General features: G+C 40.5%; 1 protein-coding gene across 1 annotated transcript in view; it reads right to left on the bottom strand.

Moving 5' to 3' along the window:
• DNAH12 (dynein axonemal heavy chain 12) overlaps positions 1–22,771 on the bottom strand; it is a gene marked incomplete at both ends in the record, with an annotated part of 212,727 nt that overhangs the window by 8,745 nt on the left and 181,211 nt on the right. The window contains 8 exons of the mRNA XM_080715991.1: positions 507–711; positions 3,541–3,644; positions 6,556–6,744; positions 7,985–8,218; positions 12,260–12,397; positions 16,819–16,959; positions 17,184–17,437; positions 17,870–18,020. Coding sequence (XP_080572117.1) covers positions 507–711; positions 3,541–3,644; positions 6,556–6,744; positions 7,985–8,218; positions 12,260–12,397; positions 16,819–16,959; positions 17,184–17,437; positions 17,870–18,020 — 1,416 coding nt within the window. The remainder of the gene's footprint in view (positions 1–506; positions 712–3,540; positions 3,645–6,555; positions 6,745–7,984; positions 8,219–12,259; positions 12,398–16,818; positions 16,960–17,183; positions 17,438–17,869; positions 18,021–22,771) is intronic.

The following is a 22,771-nucleotide window of genomic DNA, read 5'->3' as shown; positions in this document are numbered from 1 at the left end:
ACAGGGGAGTTGAGAAAAGCAGCGTCCTGCCTTCTGTCTTTCTCTGCCCACAGCCTTCCCTGGATGTGTGCCTGTGTGTGTGTGGTGGGAGGGAGGAACGGGAGAGTCAAAGCACTTATATTTTCTTTGGTTCTATGAGATAAATGGTAAGAAAAAATGATTTTTAAAACAATGGATGGGATTATTGATAAATTCAAGCTTCAGACTTTTTAATAAACTACCATTAACTATTAAGATCACAAGACAACATTAAATTAAGGTCTCAGAGGATCACAAACTTCGAATCTTCAGTAAATGTCACTCATTACTTGGGTTTGACTAATGTAAAATTTTAATATTCTACTTATTATCTTGAAAGTATTCTAAAGTATTTTTCAGTATTCTAAATTTTTTATTATATTACTATGAAACTACTAATCACATTCCATTTAACACAGAGACATTAAAGTGATCACAATTACTAACATCTCCCCAGTCATTAAAAAATATATGTGTATAATTTTTACCTGTAAAAAGTTCAGCCGGGCTAGAAAATCTGTGATGTAACTTCCTAGGGGCTTCAGACTCGGGTATGATCGTTTGGCCCACATTTCTGGAACCTTCCCAATAAGTAAGCTGCCAGAAAGTGCCTCCAGTGCGGAATCCATTACAACCACGCCCTTAATAGCTTTTGTAAGATCTCGTAGAGTGTTACGGATAGTTTTAATTAAGCTAAAATGAAAGAAATTATGTCATCAACACACACACACATATATTAAATACATATATATATTATATATATATTATATATATAAATATCAACATATAGTCTTTCCAGAAGAAACACTGACAGGAACCTCATTGATAGCCTTACAACTTACAATCGCCTTATGGTCACCTCCCACTTGGTGGTATGTGAGGTCATTTTAAGTGATACTTGGACGAACATTTTCATTTTAATCATTACACACATATTTTTAAACATAGACAGTAATACTGCTAGTATATAAAAATCTTTGCTTTCTGGCTATTATTGCTTAGAATGTGGCATTTTTTGCTTTTATTTGCATTTACTTTATGGTGAATTTATTCCTGTGCCATAGCTTCTTCAGTTTCTTCTGGGATATCTTATTTTTCTGTGCAACCTCTCTTCTGGTTTAGGAACAGTTTGTGCCTTCTCAGTGAGAGTCATCTCAGTGTGGCAGGGGGAGCTCATGGACAGGTTCATCTGACCCTGAGCTCTGTACATACGGTGATGGATCCTGGGGGCTTTGTTCACCTGGATGTATTTAATGACCAGAGAATCAACATCTAACCCCTTAAAATTCAGCACTCTTTTTCGGCTGCTGATGTTGTGACCTACTGCTTGGCCTGGGTACACCACCAACTTCACCATTGTAATGCCAGAATGGCACTCACTTCTACTTCTCCTCCACCACCACCACCACCACCTCCTCCTCCTCTCCCTCCTCCTCCTCTTCTTCCTCCTCCTTCTTTTTTGGTGGAACCCAGAGGCCTTCTACACTTCTAGCCCGATTTTTTATTATTTATTTTGCTATTTAATTTAATTAATTTATTTATTTGGTGCTACTGGGGTTCCTGGAAGCCCTTCTACCTCCGGGATACACTCCCAGACCTATTTTTTATACTTTTTTATTTAGAAACTGGGTTTCCTAAGCCAGCACGCGTGGCTGGCTTCGAACCAGCGTGATCCTCCTGTCTCCACCTCCCAAGCGCGGGGATTACAAGCGTGTGCCACCACGCCCGGTTTTTATTAATTTTAAAACGGTCTCACTGAGTTGCAAAGGGCCTCGCTAAATAGCTGAGGCTGGCTGCAAACCACGGTCCTCCTGTCTCAGCCTCCCAAATGCTGGAATTCAAGCGTGTACCACCATGCCTGGCCACACTGATTCTTTAATGTGACATCTTTCAGGTATGTGGTGGCTTTTCGGGTTGCATACCTTGATGGCTGGGCAGTTTCATGGGTGTTCTTAAAATGAACATGTAGATTTGAACTTTTTTTGTGTGTGCGGTACTGGGGATGGAACCCAGGGGCATTCTACCTTTGAGCTACACTCCCAGCCCGCCTTCCTTCCTTCCTTCCTTCCTTTCTTTTTTGTGGTACTGAGGGTGGAACCCAGGGGCTTTTCTACTTCCAGGCTATACTCCCAGACTTATTTTATACTTTACTTGGAAACAGGGTCTTACTAACTTGCTCAGAGCCTCACTAAGTATCTGAGGCTGGTTTTGAACCTGTGCGATCCTCCTGTCTCAGCCTCCCAAGCTTATTATTTATTTTGAAACAGGTACATCCTCATTCTCTTTTTGAATTTTTAAATTAACTTTGGGTACTAGTGATTGAAACCATGGGCATTCTACCTCTGAGATACACCTCCAGCCCTATTTTTATTTTTTTATTTTGAAAAAGGGTCTCACAGCTGGGCATGGTGGCTCATGCTTGTAATCCCAGTACTTGGGAGGCTGAGACAGGAGGATCTCAAGTTCACAGCCAGCCTCAGCTACTTAGTGAGGCCCTCCACAACTTAGTGAGACCCTGTTTCAAAATAAAAGAATAATAGGGCTGGAGGTATAGCCCAGAGGTGAAGGCCCCTGAGTTCTATCCCCAGTAACACACACACACACACACACACACACACACACACACACACACACACACCCGAAAGAAAAGTGTTTCCCTAAGTCATGGAGGGCTTACTAAGTTGCTAGCGCTGGCTGTGAACCTGAGACCCTCCTGTCGCAGCCTCCCACATACTGGGGTTATGGGCATGTGGCACCATGCTCATTTTGTGTTTTATTTTGAGACAGGGTCTCGCTGACTGGTCCAGGCTGGCCTTAACCCGCAGCCCTGCCTCAGTACCCAGGCTGCTGGAGTTGCCGGCGCCATGCGCTCAGTGATGAGTTGCCGGCGCCATGCGCTCAGTGATGACTACCATTCTACCTTCTGCTTCTCTAAATCCAGTTGTTTTAGATTCTACCGAGTGTGAGAACATGTGCTGTTTGCTTTTCAGGTTTTGGCTTATTTCACTTGGCATAATACCCTCCAATTATGTCCATGTTGTTGCAAATGAGAATTCTGTCCTTCTGCTACGACTAAACAGCATCCTACTGTGTACATATTCTTCATTTTCCTTACCCTTTCACTCTTTGAGTGACACTTGGGTTGATTCCAGAACTTGACTATTATGAATAGTACCACAACGAGCCTGTGACTACAGCCATCTTTTGGCACAGGAGTTGTACCGGGCGTGTGAGGTGGCAGAAAGATGACAAAAGATGCCTGTGCATGGGCCTAGTTAATGCTCAGTCTCTCTTTAATCCCTGAGCAGAATAATAGTGGATTGGATGAAAAGTTACAATTAATGAATAGTTTTCATCAGTAAGATAAAAGATACCTCATTTTCTGGGACAAAAGGTTATGATATTTTTAAAAGGAAAATAATAAAGGGGTATTTTTCTTATATTTTTAAATTTAACATCAGTATTTCCTTTGATCGTCTTTGGCTGGCAGCCTTAGGAACCACTGGGGATACAGGTACTCACTTGTTGAATCGTTCCATTTCTTGCACTAACACGGTGTTCATGCTCTCTTCGTATCTCACAGGATACTTCGCGAGTGCGATTTCAATATCGAAATCATTTGGGAGCTACAAGAATAGATTTTGAAGACCACAAATTACTCTGCAATTGGATAATTCGTCTTCTTTTTTTTTTTTTTTTTGGTGGTACTGGGGTTCCTGGAAGCCCTTCTACCTCCGGGATACACTCCCACGGCCTACACTCCCAGACCTATTTTTTAACCTTTTCATTTGGAAACAGGGTCTCTTAAGCCAGTGCGGCTGGCTTTGAACCAGCGCGATCCTCCTGTCTCCGCCTCCCAAGCGCAGGGATTACAAGCGTGTGCCACCATGCACGGCTAATTTGTCTTATTCAATGGCTAGAATATCAATCATTGTTGACACTATGGTGTTGCCAGGTGGCAGCACTGTGCTTACTGCTTTCCACAAATTATCTCATTTACTCTCGTGTGTGTGTGTGTGTGTGTGTGTGTGTGTGTGTGTGTGTGGTGAGGGGTGCTAGGGACTGGACCTGGGGACATTCTACCTCTGAGGGAGGGACATTAGCCCTTTATATATTTGAAACAAGGCCTCACCAAGTTAGCACATGCTGGCTTCCAATCTGTGATCCTCCTTTCTCAACCTCCTGAGCACTGGGATTACAGGTGTGCACCACTGCACCCAGCTTCCTTTAATCTTTATTATACAATTATTGTTTATACTCCAGAAATGAGTACATTTAGGATAAGGGAGTCTAGCTTTCTGGCCCAATGGCACACAGCCAAAAAGTAGCCTATGTAAACCCATGGGCCTCTGATTTTAGAATCAGATCCATGTTCTTAACTGCTATAGCACTTTGCAGATATTTCAGCAAAGTTGTGGAATATTTTTGTAAATTGAACTTTATTTTCCAGGATAAAGCTTATTTACCGCTTCATAGCTGCTTGCTTGCTTTCCTTCATAATGTGTATTCACCCAGGGGTGCTCTATCACAGAGCTACATCCCCCACCCTTTTTAAAGTTTTGAGACAAGGTCTTATTACTAAGTTGCTTGGGCTGGCCTTGAACTTGTGATTCTCCTGCCTTCCAAGTAGCTGGGCTTACAGGTCTGTGCCACCATGCCTAGTATATTTCTAATCAATTATCAACTAGTTTCAAATAGCTTGGCTTACCCTACTACCAAATAATAAACCTTGTAAATGTAGCAGGATTTCAGGGCATAGGAGGGAAAAGGCCTCTGAGTGTCTGATTTCTCTGAGACATTTGAGAAGTGATGAAGAATACTTTGGACTGCTGGCCAAGCCCAAAGACGCTGAAATACACACTCCTGGAAAGGTAAAGCGGTCTCCCAATCAGGGGAGTCCTAAACCAAGAGATGGGAGCTGCCCCGACTGCCCCAGGAGTGGCCCCCAGGTGTGCAAAAGAATTCTAAATCACATTAGGTGTCATTCCAGGGCCCTTTTGCTCTGCAAAACCCCTTACCCCAAATAAGTCCAAAATATCTCTGCCGGGTGCCCCCTACAAAGCTTATAAAACTCCTCTCTGAGAACAAGATGTCCCTACAGAGACAAGCCACAGAATCAGTGGGGCCAGACTGAGGAGTGCGAACGCAGAGGCCGCAGTGCAGGAGCGCACCGGGCTGGCTGGCTTCCACCTGTGGCCGAGAGTGCACTGCCCGACTCCTTCCTCAGGGGCCACAGCCAGATAGAGGGCGAGAAGGTGAGAACCCAGTAGTGGAACAACCCATGGGCTCTGAAGCCAGATTCTGCTCTGAATGTCTGGCACTGAAATATGGGCACATTTTTCACATTACCTTGGAGGGGAGTTGTGAAGATACGTATTTAGGATTATAATTTTTTTTTTCTTTTTTGGTACTGAAGGCTGAACCCATGGGCATTCTACTTCCAAGCTACACCTTCAGCCCTATTTTATTTATTTATTTTTTGAGACAGGGTCATATTAAGTTGCTGCAGGTCTAAGTTGCTAAGGCCTCAAACCTGCAATCCTCCTTTATCAGCCTCCCAAGAACTGGGATTACAGGCATGTGCCACCATGACTGGCTTAGGGCCATAATCTTCTAAAAGTTCCCTTAATAGTTCTTTATTTAAATTAAGACTTAAAGAAAAAAGGTGAGAATAGAGAGCGCCATTTTATTTTACCTGGCAGGGCTAAGGACATTGTACTGTATTATGAAAAGAAAACCCAGTAGCAGCTCACTTAGCACTGATTTCATCTTCCAGTGCCTCCTTACTTCCTAAGGTGTAGATTAAGTCATTCTCTCCTTGAACAAGCAAGCTTAGAACATTTCACCATTTAAAAAAGTAAGTCTGCCGGGCGTGGTGGCGCACACTTGTAATCCCCGCGCTTGGGAGGCTGAGACAGGAGGATCGCGCAGGTTCGAAGCCAGCCTCAGCTACTTAGGGTCTCAGCAACTTAGTGAGACCCTGTTTCCAAATAAAATATAAAATAGGTCTGGGAGTATAGCCCGGAGGTAGAAAGCCTCTGGGTTCCACCTCCAGTACCACAAAAAAAAATAAATAAATAAAAAATAAAAATAAAAAAGTAAGTCCTTTACCATCTACTTAGAAATAAAATAATGAATAAAATAAATCATATATATATATATATATATATATATATATATATATATATATCAACTCATCTGTTACTCTAATTACTAAAACTTGACCAGGTAGTAGACATTTTGCAAACTACTTTAAACGAATGTTCCTTTTTTTTTTTGGTGGTACTGGGGTTTCTGGAAGCCCTTCTACCTCCAGACCTATGTTATATCTTTATTTGGAAACAGGGTCTCTTAAGCCACCACGCCCGGCCGAATGTTCCCTTTAATGTCCTCGAAAACCTATACAATTGGTACTGTTTTCACCACTTAACAAGTTTAGAAACTATTGCTCAATAATTTTCAGATTATCATCTTGATTATCTTGTCATTTTCATTGCTATTAATATTATAAAGAACATATTTTAAGGAAAATATTACCTTGTTGACTATATCTTCAGTAATTTCTAACAGAATCTGGTCAGTGCTTCCTGAGGACCCTGTCTGCTTGGAGCCTCCCTGGGTGAGAAGCAAGGACTCAAAAAGGACTTTTGTTTGCTGGAGATCTTTGGAGATATCAACATTTTCATGTAATCCAAATATCTCCGGGTCTTGAGTAAAGGGAAGTTTCTATAAGAAAATAGACAGAGTATGCATCACATTTTCACTGGCTAGTGAAGGGATCGGGATACTTCACCTCCATATTCCAATTTAGCTAAGGATTATTTTGGGCTGAAAGCTATTTATTTATTTATTTATTTATTTATTTATTTATTTATGGTACTGGGGATGGAACCCAAGGGCATTCTACCTCTGAGCTACACCCCCAGCCCAATTTTTAAATTTTATTTATTTATTTATTTATTTATTTATTTATTTATTTATTTATGGTACTGGGGATGGAACCCAAGGGCATTCTACCTCTAAGCTACACCCCCAGCCCTATTTTTTATTTTATTTATTTATTTATTTATTTATTTATTTATTTATTTATTTTTGTGGTACTGGGGATGGAACCCAAGGGCATTCTACCTCTGAGCTACACCCCCAGCCCAATTTTTACTTATTTTTTTTATTTTGAAACAGGATCTCACTGAGTTGCAAATGGCCTCACTAAGTAGCTGAGGCTGTCTGAGAAGGCTGTTTCAGCCTCCCAAGTACTGAGATTGTACAAGCGTGTGCGACCACACCCAGCTTGAGCTGAAGACAATTTAAAATCAACACATACAAAGAGTCCTCCGCCCTGCCCTCTCCTTTCTGCCTGAAGACAGGGCATAAATCTCCCCCTGCCCTGTACCAGGATGAAGAGAACAATCCTACCCCTAGAGACAGTCAGCTGTCTTCCGGAGCCGACAGTTAGTTCTCTCCCATTAGTTTCTGCCACGTTTCCTAGTTACTTCTTCTCAATTCGCAGCCCCTAGAAGCCCAGCTACCTTTCCTTATTCAGTCAAATTTCCAGGAAGCTCCTGAGCACAGCTGCTGCCTTTGGCTTCTTCCTCTTTTCTGGGAAGCCCTTGTACACATAAAATATTAACAACAGTACAAATTGTATGCCTTTCTTCTGCTAATCTATCTTAAGTCAGTTAAATTTAAAGGGTAGAGGAAAGTTTTTTTCCTCTTCTACAAAACATTAATTCATAAGATAGACCTGTGCAGACCCCAAAAAGAGTTTAAAGCCAACTAAACTTCCAATAGCAGAAGAATCAAACTTTTCCAGTTTTCAGTAGTTAATAGAAAAAAGAAAAGATACTGAAAGTCAAATGAAACCATGATGCTTCCTCAAATGCACACATCTGAGGGAAACATTTCATCATTTGCTTTTAGAAAAACCACACATACGTCTAATCCTATTTTCAACAATATCAGTTACCTTAATAAATTCAATGTAGTCATCATAAGTGCCTTTGGGAGGTGAATAATAGTTTCCACTGGGAGAAAATCTATAATGAGGGTTTTCAATTACATATGGATTATAGAAATCAGCCAGCATGGTTAGCAGGAGGCGCCGGTCCCAGTCGTCTGTTACTCTTCCTCCATAATTACACTCTCCGGTCAGATAAGATATAGCTTCAAACGGGACTGTATCATATTCATTTATAAATAACTGAACAAAGGGGAAACAAAAAAATCTTAAATTACTCCATTTCGTTTCCATTTAAGATAGCTCGATCTATCTTGTAAAGGGAGTACTGGGAAGTGACTCCAGGGGTGTTCTACCTCTGAGCTGTACCCCCAGCCCTATTTTATTTATTACTTTGAAACAAGATCTAAGTTGCAGAGGGCCTTGCAAAGTTGCTGAGGCTAGCCTTGAACCTAAACCTTCCTATTTCAGCCTCCCAAGTACTGGGATCCGGCTCTATTTATCAATACAGAAAAGGCATTGAAAAAATTATCATCCTGGGTTGTCACCGAGTGTCTGTGATTTAGTGAGGTTAGTTAGTTTGTTTTCTGTGGCACTGGGGATGGAACCCAGGGGAATTCTACCTCTCAGCTATTTTTTTTTTAATTTGGAAACAGGGTCTCACTAAGTTGTGGAGGGCATTATTAAGTTACTGAGGCTGACTGTGAACCTGTGATCTTCCCATCTCAGCTCCCCAAGTACTGGTGAGATTTAGTGTTTTATTTTAAATTACTATATCTGCTACTCCCAATTTTTCTGTATTAAATATGTTCCTCCTTCTCATCCTTTTCCTCCTCTCCCTCCCCCTCCCTCCTCATTAAGACCAGGGGTAGCAGGTGTGGTGGTGCATACTTGTAATCCCAGTACTTGGGAGGCTGCAACAGGAGGATTGCAGATTCATGGTCAGCCTCAGTTACTTAGTGAGGCCCTTTGCAACTTAGTGAGACCCTGTTTCAAAATTAAGAATGAAAATAGGGCTGAGGGTGTATCTTGGAAGTAGAATATCCCTGGTTCAATTCCCAGTACTGCAAATAAACAAAAAACAAAACCAAAAACAAAACCCATGGGCACTTTACCTCTGAGCTACATCCCAGCCCTTTTCATTTTTTATTTTGAAAACAGGCTCTCACTAACTGCTAAAGGGTCTTCCTAAATTGCTGAGATGGGTCTCAAACCTGTGATCCTCCTGTCTCAGCTTCTCAAGTACTGGAAATACAGGAGTGTGCTACTGAATCTGGTTTGTATTGCTTCTTTAATGAAAAAATTAGTAATAATAAAGATGACATGAAATTACTAAATCTCTTTTCTCTTTCTTTCTTTCTTTCTTTCTCTTCCTTCCTTCCTTCCTTCTTTCTTTCTCTCCTTTCTCTTTCTCTCTTTCTTTCTTTTCTTCTTTCTTTCTTCTTTTTTTTGTGGTACTAGGGATTGAACTCCAGGGCATTCTACCTTCGAGCTACACCCTTTTTAATTTAATTTTGAAACAAGGTCTAAGTTGCTGAGAGTCTTGCTATATTGCTGAGGCTGTCCTTGAACCTGCAAAGGTCTATCCTAGCCTCTGAAGTACTGGGATTACAGGCATGTGCCACTGTGCTCGGATCCTAGTCTTTTAAAGGAGAACTTGGATAAGCCTTGTTTTGGATAAACCGGGGTCAATTTTGTACTCGAGAGACATTTAGCAATATCTGGGGATAATTTAGAGAGTCACAACTGTGGTGGTGTGTGCGGTGCTACTGGTGCTCACTGGGTTGAGGCCAAGGATGCTGCTAAATCATGCACAGGATAGCTGCTCATAGCCCCAAGGCCAATAGTACCGTGGCCGAAAACTTGGTGCCTGGTTCTTGGTGCCTCAGTGTAATAAAACAAAGCAGTTTTGCCGGGCATAGTGGCGCACGCTTGTAATCCCGCGCTTGGGAGGCGGAGACAGGAGGATCACGCTGGTTCAGAGCCAGCCTCGCTGGCTTAAGAGACCCTGTTTCCTCATAAAAAAGTTAAAAAATAGGTCTGGGAGTGTAGCCCGTGGGAGTGTAGCCCGGAGGTAGAAGGGCTTCCAGGAACCCCAGTACCACCAAAAACAAACAAACAAAAAGCAGTTTTAAACTTTAGTGCCACAGCCTTGTTCACACATTATTACAGTTCCACTGATAAGTAATACATATTGCTTCTAGTTTCCTTATTATAATAGTAATAATTGTAATAAAAACTATTATTTGCATAGCTTCCACATTGTCTTATTCATATCCCAGCAACACTGGAGAGCAGGACACAGTATGGAAAAGGTAAAGTAATATCAAGGCCTGAATTTATTTATTCCAATTCTAGATCATATACTTTTCCCATTCTTCACTCATTTTGGATAGTGTGGGTATTGGAATGTTACTTTACTACCAGAAATGGTGCACGGTTGAGAAAAGAATGTCTCTAAATTCTCCAGAGCCAAGTTAAAATAAGGCCTACGTCTTGTTTGAGGTTCCTATGTTTTCGGGAGGAAGAGAAGTGTCAAGCGCTGTGAGAGACACTGAGAGAGAGGGACAGTCGTCTTTTTTGACAAATCATTTGTGAAAAGAGGAAAGTTTCTCCCTCTCTTTTCTTTGGAAGAGGGCAAAGTTATATTCAGATGGGTCATCTCCCTCCTCCAAAACTAAAGGAAGAGACCCAAGAGAATTTAAAGGTAAATTTATGGTAAACATGAAAAGTAGGGACCAACAATTATTCCCGATTGTTTATCCACTGAGCCATCAGTTTTCTGACGTGCCCTGTTGGAGAGAGGTGGCCTGCTGGTATAACCAGGTGAAGATTATTTAAACTGAATCTCCTGTCTTCTCAGCTCCTTAAGACGTGAGGGATATGCAAGAGGGATCCAGTTGGTGATTTCAGGTCTCACTGTTGGGGCCAAGAAGACTGATCTTCCTGGAGGCTGCAGGTCGGGGCCTGGCCAGATGATGAACTCTCAGCTGAATGATGACGCTCACTAGTCATATTAGCAACATTCTCCAAGGCCAGGCTGCACCAACAACCTTGATCTCAAAAGTCAAGTCATTTAGTCATGTAATCATAATTCTATAAGAACCAATTTCGATAACTGTTAATAATTTTCAAATTAGATTTATTCCAGTTAAGGTTTCTACTCTTGTTTTTAAAGAGTTGATAAAATATCAATACTTTTGTTGATACTGATTATAAATTTTTATTATAAAATTTGATATAAATATGATTAAGTATTTATAACTTAGGGGCTAGGAGTATAGATTAGTGGTAGAGCATTTGCTTAACATGCACAGCGCCCTGGGTTTAATCCCTAACATTTTATATATATATTTACATATATGTTTATATATATGTTTATATATATATATGTTTATATATGTTTATATATATATCCTTATTAAAAACTCACCTTATTGAATATAATAGCACTTAAGGGCTTTATCAATACTTCCCTTCCCCTTCATGAAACCCTTTTTCATAAAGTCCCTTCAGAACAGTCAAGAAGAAGAAAAATATTAGTATTATTAATATTCTATGGTTGTTTAAAAAGCCAGACTCTCAGTTTTCCAAGCTGTCTTATAGCTAAAGCCTATGCCTGCAACCTGGGCTTGGCTACTCAGAACTCTAGGCTACCTGTGGAGATCAGGGAACAAAGAAACAAGAACAGCAGAGACTGTGGATGTGGCCATGACATCAGAGAGTAGCAATGCTGTTCTCACCACACGTGAGTTTGGATGTAACGCTAGTTGCCTTTCCTCTGAGCCTGGCTTTCCAGCTGCCTTGGCGATTTTGTGAGCTACCCAATATCTTTTCAATAAATTACTTTTCTAATTAAAGTAGATGGTCTGCTTCTATGGACTAACAGAACTAAATTGTAAATTTGACTCAGTAGAGAAGATAAGATAGTGCCAACACTGAGGATGGCACTGCAAAACAATGGAAGGGACCAGTGTCTTTGATGAGAACACTGTTGTGTTGCCGAATTAACCAACTACAGAGCTTGTCCTTCCTCTGTACGTCTTTTTATGTGAACTAATAAATTTCATTATATGGTTTAATCTAATTCAAATCAGATTTCCCATTATTTGCAGCATAAAGTTCTGTGGGCACAGTGCTTAATAAACCATAGCTATTACAACTATCTAGCCACCTATTAGTGGTATCCAGAGAACTGAGTTAGTTATTCTGAACAAAGAATACCAGGACTAGGGCCTGGTAAATAGAGATTCATCATAAATCTTAGTTTCTTTCCAATTTTACCTGTAGTTGCCGGATACTGATGCGTAAGTCGGATTCATTAAATCCATATGGAATATTCCAACCAAGGGGACCAAATTTTTTTCTCTCTTGTACAAGGGCATGAAAAAAACACACTCCAAACAGCAACTTCTCCCATACCTTCAATGTAAAAAGTACACAACAACAAAAAAAATCTGATTAGATTTCCATCTAATCCAGTAAAATGAGAATCGATAAATGGCCATTATCATTACAAGATTCTATGACTGTTTATCTCTACAAAGCACTATTTAAAGAAAATGCATAGTGGTGCACATCTATAATCCTAGTACTTGGGAGACTGAGGCAGAAGGAGAGCAGGTTCAAGGACACTGGTAGGGGTATAGTCCAAGGTAGACTGCCTCTGGGTTTAATCCCCAGTACCACAATAAGTAAGTAAGTAAGTAAGTAAGTAAGTAAGTAAGTAAGAAAGTAAGTAAATAATAAGGTTTGGGTGTAGCTCAGAGGTAGAATTTGTCTAGGTTCAATCTTCAGTATCACAATAAAGAAATGCTGTCTAGTTGGGTGTGTGGGGTCGGGTGCGGTGGCACACACCTGTCATCCCAGTACTTGAGAGTCTAAGAAAGGAGGGCCATAAGTTTGAGACCAGCCTCAGCAACTTTGTGAGACCCTGTTACAAAATAAAAAATAAAATAAGTCTGGGAGTATAGCTCCAAGGTGCAATGCCCCTAGGTTCAATTCCAGTACCAAAAATAAAATAAAATTTTCTATAAAAATCATTCATTCTCTGACTTGCTTCAAATCTCCAAAACTAAACAAAACACAATATTAAACTTTGTTAACAGCTCATTAATTTTAACATTTTACCAAAATACTTGTTAATGAAACCTTGGTATTAGTCATAGATATTTATAGTGTCAATATTCAAATGTTATCTTGTAGGTTTGTTGGCATGTACTGGAGACTGTATATGCAGAAGAATTATTAATCATTAGAATATGAAAAACCCAATATATAATCCCTGAGTTTGTTACTTTTCATTTGGAGATCATTTTTTAAATTTATTTACTTATTTATTTATTTATTTATTTATTTATTGGTGGTACTGAGGGTGGAACCCAGAGGCTTTTCTACCTCCGGGCTATACTCCCAGACCTATTTTATACTTTATTTGGAAACAGGGTCTCACTAAGTTGCTGAGAGCCTCACTAAGTAGCTGAGGCTGGCTTCGAACCTGTGCGATCCTCCTGTCTCAGCCTCCCAAGCGCTGGGATTAGAAGTGTGCACCACCACGCCTGGCTGGAAATCATTTTTTAAACTGCTGTTTATTTGATCTATCCATGACATCTTCATATGTTTAATATGATGTCACATGGGCATCTCATTAAACCTGTTGTCAGTGCTCTGTGAGTTGGCCATCTATCTAAGTTTCCCCCAAATAAATTTCAAGAATATTATGGCATGTATTTTAAATCTGACCTCTCCAAAGACAACTCCAAATCCATCCAGCTACTTTTATGTGATATATATTCTACTACTACATCACATGAAAGTAGTTGGATGGATTCGGAGTTGTCGCCAAAAAAGAATATATATTTATACTTTTTTGGCACTGGGGATTGAACCCAGGGGCAGTCTACCTCTGACTACACCCCCAGCCCTATTTTTAAATCTTTATTTTGAAGCAGGGTCTCATTAAGTTTCAGAGGGCCTCATTACATAGCTGAGGCTGTCTGAGAACCTTGATCCTCCTGTCTCAGCCTCCCGAGTACTGGGATTACAAGCGCGTGCCACCACGCCCGGCTGACTTTATTTTTATATTTGAGACAGGACCGTGCCCTCTTGCCCAGGCTGGCCTCAAGTTCTGGGGCTCAAGTGATCCTTCTGCCTCAGTCTCTGGTGCATACCCTTTGCTGTTGAACATCTTTCCATATTCCTGTTGGACATCTAGATCTTCTTTGGCAGAATGTCTATTCAAGTCTAGCTTTTTTTTACAGATTATAAGTTTTTTCCTCAGATTGAGTTCTAGTTTGTTATATGTTTTGGAAATCAATCCCTTTTTGGTATATGGTTTATAACTATAAAGATTGTACATTTTATATAGCCAAATGATGATAGCTCAAATTACTGTAGGACAAATTGTCAGAAATTAGCCAGGACAACCCAGTTATTCCTGGGAGCCTCCGAAGAAATTTCTTAAGTATCTACAAGCCAACCACTTGCAGAAATCCTAAGACACTGAATTCCAAAGTGTGTTCCCAGGATTCCCAGGATTTTTGGTATTCATTTCATCTGAAAATCAGTTACAACTGTACATTCTAAAGTCCTATCCCAGGCCTACAAAATTAGAAACTCTGGGTGATGGACCCACCAAGATGAGCTTGAGCAAGTCTTTAGGAGAATCTGATGCACACTGAGAATCTATGGCACAGGGCATGCACATCCTTTATCTTATCTTACCCCAGCTGTTTGTTTGTTTGTTTGTTTGTTTGACCACTACAGAGGTTGCTTGGCGAAGCTTTAACCTAGTGCCATTATTCATTGTAAAATTATGATACATGGCATGGGGGCTAACTTTGGGCATCACACAAATCCCAATACATGGGGCGCTGACATTGCTTGCTCGGTGTTGTAATGCAGAAGGAGGGTGCTTCTTCTCCCACACAGAACCGCTTTCATTTGAGTGATGTGAGCCCCAAAGAGCTCAACTCTCGTCATTCTGTTCCTGGATCTCTTTCCTCTAATTGCTGGGTTTCAGCCTCTAAATGGAGACCACAAACCATGCTACCATCTCCATTACACTCAGCTTCTTTCCTACCTAAAACCACAAAATATCCACCCTTTCTCCCAAACAAAGTTATTATACAGAAGTAGGAGCATACGGAGATTCCCATTAAGCAACAGGACTGACTCCCAAAGAATTTAGTCCTTATTTTACCTTCAATGTCATTCTTTTTATAGTTCTAATAGGCAAATAAAATAAATGTTGTATGTTGGAGTGAGGGTCGGGGGATAATTTCCCTCCCAGTATTGTTTCTTTCCTTGGAGGGAAGCCAAAACTAATATCACATTCTTGTACTTACTTGCTACAGAAGAAGGGGTGAACTTAGACAAAAAAAAGTGAACCAGTGATGCTTGGCTCAGCTCCTCCCTTTCTCTTTTAGAAGTGAGCTTCCTGCAGGAACTGAATTTTTCTCTACTGCTGTAGATGGATAAATCTTAAATCTGAGGTTCAGTAACATGCAACCAGTTTGTTCACAGATACAAGTGACACTCATCTTCAAACCTAGCCTATATGAACAATTGAGGTCATAATTTGGTTCCCCTAAGTTTACACTTTTTCCTGCTTCTCAACTGGTAAGAATTCAGACAGGGAAAGTGAATGCTATTCACCGGGACCTCCTGAGGATCCCAGTAGCATGTACAAACCTGTCTTAGAAGGCTACGCTAAAAAACATTATTATTATTATTATTATTATTATTATTATTATTATTTTATTTATTTTTATTTTTTTTGCGGATCTGGAGATGGAACCCTGAGGCATTTGACCTCCAAGCTACATCCCCTGCCCTATTTTTTATTCTTTATTTGAAACAGGGTGTAAGTTGCAGAGAGTCTCAACTAAGTAGCTGAGGCTGTCTGCAAACAGCGATCCTCCAGTCTTAGCCTCCCAAATGCTGGGATTACAAGCGCGCGCCACCACACCCAGTTTAAGAAACATTAATAAGCCGGGCGTGGTGGCGCACGCTTGTAATCCCCGCTCTTGGGAGGTGGAGACAGGAGGATCACGCAGGTTCGAAGCCAGCCTTGCTGGCTTAAGAGACCCTGTTTCCAAATAAAAATATTTTAAAAATAGGTCTGGGAGTGTAGCCCAGAGGTAGGAGGGTTTCCAGGAACCCCAGTACCACCAAAAAAAAAAAATATTAATATGCCAAGACATTATCACTAAAACATAAGTTCCGCAAGGATTTCCTTGTGTCCATTTGTTCTCATCGCTTTATATCTGGCATCTAGAGAACACCTAATACACATATTTATAGAAGAAATTAATAAATAACATAAAATATATTTCTATTCTTGGGTTTTAATTGAAAACACTATTGGGTTTTGGTTTAAAAACTAAGCTAGATTTGTTCCTTTAAAATATTCATTCCAAGGCCGGGCGTGGTGGCGCAGGCTTGTAATTCCAGCGCTTGGGAGGCTGAGACAGGAGGATCGCACAGGTTCGAAGCCAGCCTCAGCTGCTTAGTGAGGCTCTCAGCAACTTAGTGAGACCCTGATTCCAAATAAAATAGAAAATAGGTCTGGGAGTATAGCCCGGAGGTAGAAAGCCCTTGGGTTCCATCCCAGTACAAAAAAAATAAAATAAAATAAATAAATAAAATAAAATATTCATTTCATTGTATACTATATGGTAAGCAAAACACACACTATGGGGAATAAAATGATAAACAAGAGAGGAACAATTTCTGTCTTGTAAGAAAATGCACGAAGTTTAAACACGATTAGGTTTAACATCTACATTAAACATGCTAATCACTATAAAAACAGTACAAAAGTTCCAGAAGTTGAATGTTACCACTTCTTTTCCATGGCATCCCTTGAAAAAAGTTGGATCAGAAACTGGATCAGTGAGATACGACTGAAGGAGATTTAGCCGAAGACCGGTGGGGGGCTCGTTGGTCATTTTTACTCCATTCTGTAGAATTGTGACCGGGAACTATGAGGAAATGGGGAGAAATGAAGAAAGGGAGGGGGCGTTATGTAAGACAGCAACACGAAGCCCTACAACGCATACGACTAGCAGATGAGGAAAAGGGTATATTAAAGGATGCCAGAGATATATTTAAACCTCTTGAGATTAAGCATCTAAAGCTCAATTAAGATACACAGTGTAACAGACAGAAAAATCAGTGCACCAAACTCTGTGAGAAATAAACGTACTTTCGGAGATGGGTAGCTCGTAAGCCAGAGCCTGAAGGAGGAGTTACAGGTCTCAGAGCTGAAATCTTCACATATTTTTTCCAACATGGGCATCCAGGAAACAGCAAGATGACAGTTTTGTAGGCAAACCCAAGTGCCTTCTTCTACGGCTGCTCTAATCATTTTTGTGGCAATGGGTCCTTGTCCCTGTCCCAGTGAAATCGCTTGAAACTTATTTCCGGACATAGATTTATCATTTGCAAATTTCAGCAGACCTACGAGGGGAACAACAACAACAAAGAATGGTCCCACCACCCACTCTAAAACTGTAAAATGTCCCTTCTGATTTCTGTGTGTCTGGTTGCTTTATCATGGGAAATTCTAGTTACTTTCCTCTATAAATATCAGATTTAAACTGGGCATGGTGGCGCACGCTTGTAATCCCAGTACTTGGGAGGCTGAGACAGGAGGATCGCAGGTTCAAGGCCAGCCTCAGTTGCTTGGTGAGCCCTCCGAAACTTAGTAAGACCCTGTTTCAAAATAAAGAATAAAAATTAGGGCTAGGGTTGTAGCTCAGAGGTAGAATGCCCCTGGGTCCAATCCCCAGTACCACAAATAAATAATATCAGATTTACAAATCATATAACAAATACTGAGTGACATATTTTAATTATAATCTCTGAAAAGATCACAATACATGCACTTACTAGCCATTGGATCTGCTCCCGGAGATAGCACAAAAATTAGAGGAATGGTGCAGTTTGAATCCAAATAACTTTTTGTCAAATCAAATGGCGGAGGCTCTACAAACTTTTTCCCTAGTTTATCAGTTACATAATTTGTTATGGCTGGGGTTATCTGGTGAAGAGAGATGATAAGATCTTTGCAGTAATTTTTATTTTACACGACAGCTTCAATTATTATTATTATTATTAATTATTGTTATTATTATTATTTTGCAGTACTAAGGATTGAATCCAGGGGCATTGTACCTCCGAGCCACACCCCCCAGCCCTATTTTTCAATCTTTTCATTTTTGAAACAGGGTCTCACTGAGATGCAAAGGGCCTCGCTAAGTAGCTGAGGCTGTCCTCAAACCGCAATCCTCTGGTTTCAGCCTCCTGAATGCTGGGATTACAAGCGTGTGCCATCACGCCTGCTTCAATTATTATTGAAAAATTACAAAGAATGGAATTTGAGTCTTATGGCCAAGAAAACTGTACCTTCTATCATAGACAAAGCACTAATTTCCCAACTATGTAAAATTGTCTGTAAATTGATGGGACAAAAACAGTAATCCATAATTAGAATGGGCAGAGGAGAGGTTTACAGAAAATGAAATACAAATGGTCTCAAACATGAAAGGGCGCTCATATTCACTCCTTCTAGGAGGACCACCGTCTACGCCTGTCTTCCCACCTTTGGCTCACAGCGCCCCAAGTGTTTCCCAACACTTCTTGCTGCAGCTGTTGCATAACAAACAGTGTTGGCCAGAGGGACAAGTTGAAATTATATATGGAACTTCCAGAACACATTTTTATAAGGAAGCCATGACCTTCAGCACTTATTTCCCCCTTCAACAGATGAGGTGTTCACGAGCCAGTTCCAGCCTTGCTGACGGAGGTCACACTCTCAGGGACTTCTCTAGCATGAGAGAAAGGACCTGAGCTTCTGGTCTCAGGAACTGCGTTGCCCCTGTCAGTCCTTAATCATTTGCCTCTAGGCCACCAGAAAAGAAAGAAATCAACTTCTGTTTTATTTATTTATTTATTTATTTATTTATTTATTTATTTATTTTTGCGGTACTGGGGATGGAACCCAGGGCATTCTACCTCTGAGCTACACCCCTAGCCCTAATTTTTTATCCTTTATTTTGAAACAAGGTCTCCCTGAGTTTCAGAGGGCCTCACTAAGTAGCCGAGGCTGGCCTCGAACCACAATCCTCCTGTCTCACCTCCCGAATGCTGGGATTACAAGCGTGGGCCACCACGCCCAGCTGTTTTATTTAAGTGACTGTACTCTAGAGAACTTTGTGGTAGCAGCTTTGTCTATGCCCTTACATTCATAAGAAACATACACATTGTAACCACACTTAGATACCAGTTTTCCTCTGTCTCATTGCTATGTAAGTGAGCCAAGATGGCCGATGAGGCTACAATATCCAGATATTTGGTCAAAAATAGTCTGCATGCTGCTGTGAAGGGTGTCCTTTTTGTTTTGTTTTGTTTTTGTTTTGGTACTGGGGAATTGAACCCAGGGGTATTCTGCATGAAGGTGTGTGTGTGTGTGTGTGTGTGTGTGTGTGTGTGTATAGTACTGGGGATTGGAGTCAGGGTCATTCTCCCTCTGAGCTACACCTCCAGCCCTTTTTATTGTTTTACTTTGAAACTGGCGAGTTCACCGGACAGCTGAAGACCAACGCACTTAACCAGCCACCAGGCTCCAGAGAAGAGGGTGGACAGTGAGCCGAGGTGAACAGTTGCTGAGCAGCCGGGTGGCAGTCAGCAGTTTTTTTGGCGCAAGGAACGTCTAAAGCTCCCAAGAGCCAGGCTCAGCACACCCGGCAGGGACTCAGAGCGGAGCTTAAAACCAGAGAAGAAATACGCCAGCTTCACAGACGAGGGCGTGGCAGCAGTGCCATATTGCCAGCAGCAGCAGCAGCGAATTCACCGAGTCCACTACAGTTCCATTAGTGCACTCAACAACCGTGAATCAAATTGCGGCCCCTAGAGGAGAAATCCCAGTACTGCACTCCCAGAGACGTGTGCAGATAATCTCCCTGGTTCTGAGATTTTAGCAGTCCAACCCAGTGGGGGAGTGGCGGTGGCAGAGATATCACACCATAGTCACAACTCCCAGCTGGAGAATGCCCAACCTGGCACCCCCCATGGTCTAAAGCAGCCTCAATTGACTCCCTGGGTCTGAGACTTTGCAATTCAACCCAGTAAAGTAGTAGTGGGGACTGAGATACCACAGACTCGAGATCCACAGCACCTTAAGTGAACTCGTAGTGACCCAGGGAAGAACCCAGAGAAGGCACAAAATTCTGAAATCATGGGAAAGAGGAATAACAATGGAGCAGTGAATGCCCACAACCCCACAACATCAGAACCTGATAAAACAGAAATTCAGAGTTTTATAGAAGATCAAATCAGGAAAATAACTGTAGAAATAATAGAGATGTTTTGAAAAAAATTCAGAGAGAGCCAAAGAGAGATAAAGGATGCAATTAATGAAGTAAAGGCCTCAATTCAAAGTACAAACAACCGATTAGACCACATGGAGAATAGAATCTCGCTCCTAGAAGATGATCACTCCAAAAATGAATGCATAGTTTCTAATTTAGAAAAAAAATCCGACAGCAGGAATCTGACATTGAAGAAATATGGGCCCATTTTAAGAGAGCTAACCTAAGAATAATTGGAATAGAGGAGAGAAAAGAAGGTGAAACCAAAGGGATTAACAATCTTTTCAAGGAAATAATAGCAGAAAATTTTCCAAACATAGAGCAAGAGGTTGATACACAGGTCCAGGAAACTTATAGAACCCCCTTTAGAGAGGATCAGAGAAGAGGATCCCCACGCCACATAATTGTCAAAATGACCACTGTGGAAGCTAAGCAGAGAATCTTAAAGGCAACAAAAACAAAGGGCCAAGTGACATTCAGAGGCAAACCAATTAGAATCACTCCAGACTTCCCAAACCAAGTTATGACAGCCAGAAGGGCTTGGAGTAACATATTCCAAACTCTGAAAGAAAACAACTTCCAGCCAAAAATTTCCTACCCAGCAAAACTTTCTATCAAATTAGATGGGGAAATAAGAAGCTTCCACGACAAACAGGAACTGAAGGAATTTATGTCTTCAAAACCAGCGCTAGAGAAAATACTCAAGAAGATTAACTACAAAGAGGAAATGGTAATACACTACAGAAACAAAGAAACAAGAATTCCCATCTAGCAGACAACTAAGCAAAGAAGAAAAAACAGTATCTCAAACAGAAATAAGATCTTAACATGTTGGGAATTAAAAATTATCTCTCTATAACCACACTGAATGTAAACAGCCTCAACTCCCCAATAAAAAGACATAAAGTGGCCAAATGGATTAAAAACCAGAATCCATCCATCTGCTGCTTACAAGAAACACACCTTACAAGTAAAGATAGGAACAAACTCAAGGTAAAAGGCTGGAGCAAAGTAATCCATGCTAATGGTACTCGAAGACAAACAGGAGTAGCAACGATGATATCAGACAAGTTAGACTTGAAACCCAAACTTATTAGAAGAGACAAAGAAGGTCACATTTTACTGGCAAAAGGAATAATCCAGCAAGAGGAAATAACAATAATCAACATCTATGCTCCAAACATAGGGGCAGCCACTTTCATAAATCAAACTCTTTGTGACATGAAGTCACACATAAATCCCAACACAGTAATACTGGGAGACTTCAACACACCTCTCACAATACTAGACCAATCTTCCAGACAAAGGGTCAGTAAAGATACTGCAGAACTAAAGAACACCATTATCCAAATGGACCTGTTGGACACATATAGAATATTTCACCCAACTACAGCGGAGTTGACATTTTTCTCAGCTGCTAACGGAACCTTCTCCAAAATAGATCACATCCTGGGACACAAAATGAGCACTAGCAAATTTAAAAAATGTTACATACTTTCCTGTGTCATTTCAGACCATAATGGAATAAAACTAGAAATCAACTATAAGAAGACCCCGAGAAACAACATAAACATGTGGAGACTGAACACCACACTTCTGAATGAAGAATGGGTCATAGAAGATATAAGAGGTGAAATCAAGAAATTTCTAGAAACAAATGAAAATAAAGATACAACATATCAAAAACTCTGGGACACTTTGAAGGCAGTATTAAGAGGAAAATTTATAGCACTGAGTGCTCACATAAGAAAAACAGAAAATCTTCAAATAAATAGCCTAACGACACACCTCAAAGCCCTTGAAAAGCAGGAACAATTGAACCCCAAAGCCAGTAGAAGATGGGAAATTATTAAAATTAGAGCAGAAATTAATGAAATAGAGAATAAAAAACAATACAGAAAATCAACAAAACCAAAAGCTGGTTTCCTGAAAAAATTAACAAGATTGATAAACCACTAGCCAACCTAACTAAAAAAAAGAGAGAATCAACCAAAATTATGAAGATAAGAGATGAAAAAAGAGACATTACTACTGACAGTGTAGAAATTCAGAGGATTATCAGAAACTACTTTGAAAAACTATACTCCAACAAAATGGAAAATCTGGAGGAAATCGACAACTTCCTAGATAAATACAACTTTCCTAAACTGAGTCAAGAAGATATAGAATACTTAAATAAACCAATAACAATCAAAGAGATTGAAACAGCAATAAAGAACTTACCATCAAAGAAAAGCCCAGGCCCAGATGGTTTCCCAAGTGAATTCTATAAAACCTTTGTAGAAGAGCTAGCCCCAATACTACTCAAACTATTTCACAAAATAGAAAAAACTGGGACTCTCCCAAATACATTCTATGAAGCCAACATCACACTAATACCCAAACCGAATAAAGACAGTTCAAGGAAGGAAAACTACAGGCC

This window comes from Muscardinus avellanarius (genome assembly GCF_963383645.1).
Source record: "Muscardinus avellanarius genome assembly, chromosome: 18".
Classification (NCBI taxonomy): Eukaryota; Metazoa; Chordata; class Mammalia; order Rodentia; family Gliridae; genus Muscardinus; species Muscardinus avellanarius.
This window is presented reverse-complemented; position numbering and strand designations above follow the sequence as displayed.